This window comes from Orycteropus afer, unplaced genomic scaffold (assembly GCF_000298275.1).
Source record: "Orycteropus afer afer isolate SDZICR_OR568_19922 unplaced genomic scaffold, OryAfe1.0 scaffold00032, whole genome shotgun sequence".
Lineage (NCBI taxonomy): Eukaryota > Metazoa > Chordata > Mammalia > Tubulidentata > Orycteropodidae > Orycteropus > Orycteropus afer.
The window spans coordinates 10,443,530-10,448,128 of NW_006921619.1; the positions used below are offsets into that span (position 1 = coordinate 10,443,530).

At 39.6% G+C, this 4,599-nt stretch overlaps 1 protein-coding gene across 1 annotated transcript in view; it reads left to right on the forward strand.

Annotated features, from left to right (window-relative positions):
• Nucleotides 1-4,599, forward strand: part of KNG1 (kininogen 1) — a 42,869-nt gene that overhangs the window by 11,597 nt on the left and 26,673 nt on the right. Inside the window, exon 2 of the mRNA XM_007935983.1 lies at nt 2,716-2,826. Coding sequence (XP_007934174.1) covers nt 2,716-2,826 — 111 coding nt within the window. The remainder of the gene's footprint in view (nt 1-2,715; nt 2,827-4,599) is intronic.

Below are 4,599 nucleotides of genomic sequence, written 5' to 3' on the forward strand. Positions count from 1 at the left end.
TCTTTTGAATTCATTATCAGGGCATTGCAATGGTGCTTCCTCCTCAGGGATGTGTTCTGGGTTTATATCCTGGTCCCTTGTTTCTACTGCTTTATCTTTTAAAAAAAAAAAAAGTTTTTATTGTGATTTGGGTGAAAATTTACAGAGGATATTCATTTTCCATACAGAAGGTCACATACACTTTGTCCCATGACATTGACTGCAATTTCCCACAATGCAACAGTTCTCTTCACACTTCCTTCCCATAGTTACCTCTTCTCTGTGTCTTTCCTTCCCATGCACTCCTGCCCCCCAAGCTGTCTACTGCTTTATCTTGGTTCTTTGTGTGGATTGTGATGGTCTGTTGTCTCCAAGACATTGTGACACTGTTGTATTTATATTTAATTGGTGATTGTGTTTTGGAGTGATTTGCCCAAAATTTTTGTTTCCTTTGTTTTGTTTGGATGTATTTGAGTAAGCAGGTTATTGTGCTCCTCTACTCACTCATTGGCAGCACTTATGTAGCCACCACCTCCCTCCTGGTGAGTGTGCTACGTATGAGAGTGGCTCCACAGATCTATGTTAATTGTTTGTGAAAAGCAGTTAAGTGTGAGTTATGCTTGTATTGGCTGTTGTGTTTCATTGGCCAGTTGGTGCAGAAGCAAGTGGTGGCCCTCACTCAGTAGGTGGGGTTACAGGAGGTGTGTGTATGGTTGGGTTGTATGGGCACTGTTGCTATCTCCTGCGCAGTTGGAGAAAAACAACAATCAAAAACCACCAAAAAAGTAAAAGTAAGAGGACAAAAATACATACCACATAAACACACAGGAACAGTCACCAAAAAGAGAATGGAGGAAAAAAAAAAACAGAGGAAATGCAATAAATGAGATGAAATATGTAAAGAAAGACTTTAAAAAGACACAAGAAATAAGAATAGAAAAAGAGAGAAAAAAACAATATCTGGAGAGGGGAGAATACGAGAAAAGAGGTAGAGTAAGGGAATAATGAAGGAAAAATGCAAAAAGAAGAACAAGAGATGGGAAGAACCACATGAAAGAAAAAAATGGGAACCAAGAAAAAAGGAAGAGAGAAAAAGCCAAAAACTAGAATGGAAGAAGAAAGAATAAAAGTTAAAATTAAGAAGAAGAAAAAAAATTGAAGAAGAAGAATTTTAAAACAAAGAAACACAATGCAAAAAGAAACAAGAAACAAAAACAAATCTGAGCAGGGCAGGGAAGGGCACACAGGCTCCATCAGAGCACACAGACTGGGATGGAATTCCTGCCAGCCCAGAAGGTGGGTGGGAGTGAGGAATGGCCGCACCTCCGTTCGGTGCAGGAGAGGGTATGGGAATAAGAGTAACAAGGGGAATATTGCACCTTTCTAGTCCTTAGCCTCCAGTATGTCCATGCTATCTTTGGCAAGTTGAGCCTATTCTTAGGTCCCTGGAATTTGAGCAAATGCTGTTGCTTTAAATATCCAAAATGGTCAAATCACTTGTAAACATTCAAAATGGCTGCACCCTCTGGACAGCCAAAAGTCCACAGCTCAGTTTGTTGCCTTCTTTGTTGTTTCGCCTTTTATTCACCAGCCACCAGTGCAGTCCTCTGTGCAGTCCCTGGCTAGCAGGGCTGATTTTTACGTTAATTCTTAGGTCCTAATACCACTTGGAAACATCCAAGTCTGTGCCATCAGGTTAGCTGACAGTCCACAGCTCCGTTTGTCTCCTTATTCAGTATATTCATGCAGGTTCTTCTACTAGTTGGAGTTTAGTCCACTTCTGTATCCTTCCTTTCAAAGCTCAGGGCTCCAGGATTATCTTCTGTATCTGTGAAAATTGGTTTCTCTTTTCTTTGTTGAAGAGGGTCTATGTAGTTGTCTGCCTATTCTTACCAGAACTCCCCATCCAGCAGGTTTTGAGAGAGTGTGGCTCTGGAAGTCAGGACACCAGGGACATGGGACTAGCAGTGCCCTGTCCCCTGGGCCCTCCTTTCTCTCATTGGCTAAACAAGGGGCTGGACAACATCACCTCTCAGGTCCCTTACCATTGCAGATGTCCCAGGATTTTGCATCTGAAAGCTCACCTAAATCAGCACAATAGCCCTTTAAAACTTTCATTTATTATTTTGTGACCTCCAAGAAAAAAACAAAACAAAACAAATACATTTATTAAAACCCCTTAATTAATCCCATCATCCAGAGACAAATATTAACTTTCTTTTTCAAAAATCAAAAAGACCTCTTGTTTTTTCCTAATTATAAAGATAATACCGTATATGTTTGAATGACAAACTTCAATAAGAGGGACAAAAATGTAATTATGCTAGTTTAAAAAAAAAAGTCAGACAATACAGGTAAGTTTGTTTAAAGAAGAAAGTGAAAGCCTACTGTCATTCCACCACTGAGAGACAAACACCTAACAGCTTGCTGCATACATTTTCAGACTCTTTTAGACATTGCACACATATTTGAATTGTTTTTTTTTTTTTAAAAAAAAAAAAAAACTGGACTAATACTGTGGAAACTGCTTTTAACCTTTAAAAAATACATTTGTCAATATATTGTAAATAGTTTTTCCAAGTAAATATTTATAACTTTCAGTAATTTTAACGAACCCTTTGCCTGATGGTAATGAATCAAATAAAGATCAACTCTTCTTAACACCAGATCCCACTCCAGTTACATGCTGATGGGTCAACTGGATGAATAAAGATATGGTTCATTGCTTTTTTTCAGGATGGTTCTGGCACATTTTATTCCTTCAAGTACCAGATCAAGGAGGGTGATTGTCCTTTTGAAAGTGGCAAAACCTGGCAGGAATGTGACTACAAAAAAGCTGAAGGAGCTGTAAGTGTTTTGAAGGGTTGTACCCACTCCTCCAATGTTCTCCTTTGAGCCTGCCAGACTTCAGGCTCCCTGTATGTGTGCAGGGAAAGATTAATGTTTTTCAGACTGCTTGTGGGGGACCCACCCACATAAACACTCAGACTGTAGAAAATCAAATGCTTGTTATCTATGTTCTTGCACAGACAGAAAGGGAGGGGAGGCCACCAGTTCAACATGGAGAAGTCCTCCCATGAGAAAACCAAAAACCAAATCAGTTACTGTCTAGTCAATTCTGAGTAGAACTCCTCCAAAGGGTTTTCAAGTCTGTGATCTTTCACAAGCAGGTCACCAGGTCTGTCTTCCCAGGCCTTACTGGGTGAGTTCAAACTCCGAACTTTCAGTCAGTACTTGAGTGCTTAACAGTTTGCACCACCCAAGAACTTCACCCCAAGAGATGGGGACCCTAATGACCAAGCAGGATATATGGCCACACCCCACAGAGATAAGAGATCAACAATTATGCTAAGCTGAAAGACTGGAGAAGGGAGAGGGTTGGTGCTTCAATTGCATAGACCTAAGTACAAATTCTGATTCTGTCTCCAACTAGCTGTGTGAGTGTGGGCAAGCTACCTAGCCTCTCTGAACTAATGCTGTAAAATGGAGATAATATTGACTTTGTATATTTCTTAGAGGATGAAATGTGATAAACTATGAAAAGGACTTTGTTTTCATCACAAATGCCTAATAGATGCCTAACAAACCACTGTTGGTTTGGTTTTGTTTTGATTAAAAAAGATTTCAGATGGTATCGGCCTCAAAAGCAAGCTAGTCTTCTCTTTTCACATTTCATGGATTTATGTTGTTTGAACATGACAAACACACATGGTTATAAAAGAGCACTGCGTTCTGAGTCGAGATCAGGCTGAGGTGATGATTCTGCCTCCTCCATGATCTCATCTGGAAGGTGGGGAAAATTGCTGTGTCCTGCACTGCCTCCCTCTCAGGGCTGAGGGTAGAAAGAGAGAGATGCTTTCTCCTGATTAGAAGAGTGTCACTTAGGAGTGTCACTTGTCACTTAGGAGAAGTCCAATGAATATTTCCTGAAGAATGACAAGATAAAACAAAAAACACTGTTTGATAATAAAATAATTAAACAGCTACCAATTATTGGGAGTCACTGGACGGAGCAAATGGTTTACACACTCAACTACGAACTGAAAGTTGGAGGTTTGAGTCCACCCAAAGGTACCTTGGAATACATTCCTGGTGATCTACTTCTGAAAACTCAGCCTTGAAAACCCTGTGAAGCACAGTTCTATTCTGACATATGTGTGATTGCCATGAGTTGCAGTTGACTTGATGGCAGCTGGTGCTACATGGTGGGCCCTCTACTTTATGTCAGTTTGTGCACTTCATCATCATGACAATCCTATGAGATAGATGTAACATTTCTCCTACCAGATGGTAAATTGAGATTCAGAGAGACAAAAGGACTTAAAGAGAGTAATAGCTAGCAAGTGGCAAAACTGGGGTTTGACAACACTTTGACTCCAAGGTTCCTGCTCTTTCTAATAAGCTGAACTAAAGTTTATTGGTGTGGATATTATTCATTTACTGAAAACGAAAGTTAAATCAGGACAATCTAGCAGCTTGATTCTGAGACACTGCATACATTTGATGAAAAAGAAATATCTCTAGGGCTCAAAACAAAGACTCAGGCTTAAAAATCTCACCATATTTATACATCTTCTCCTTCAACATTTCATGAATATCCAAAAAAAAAAAAAAAAAAAA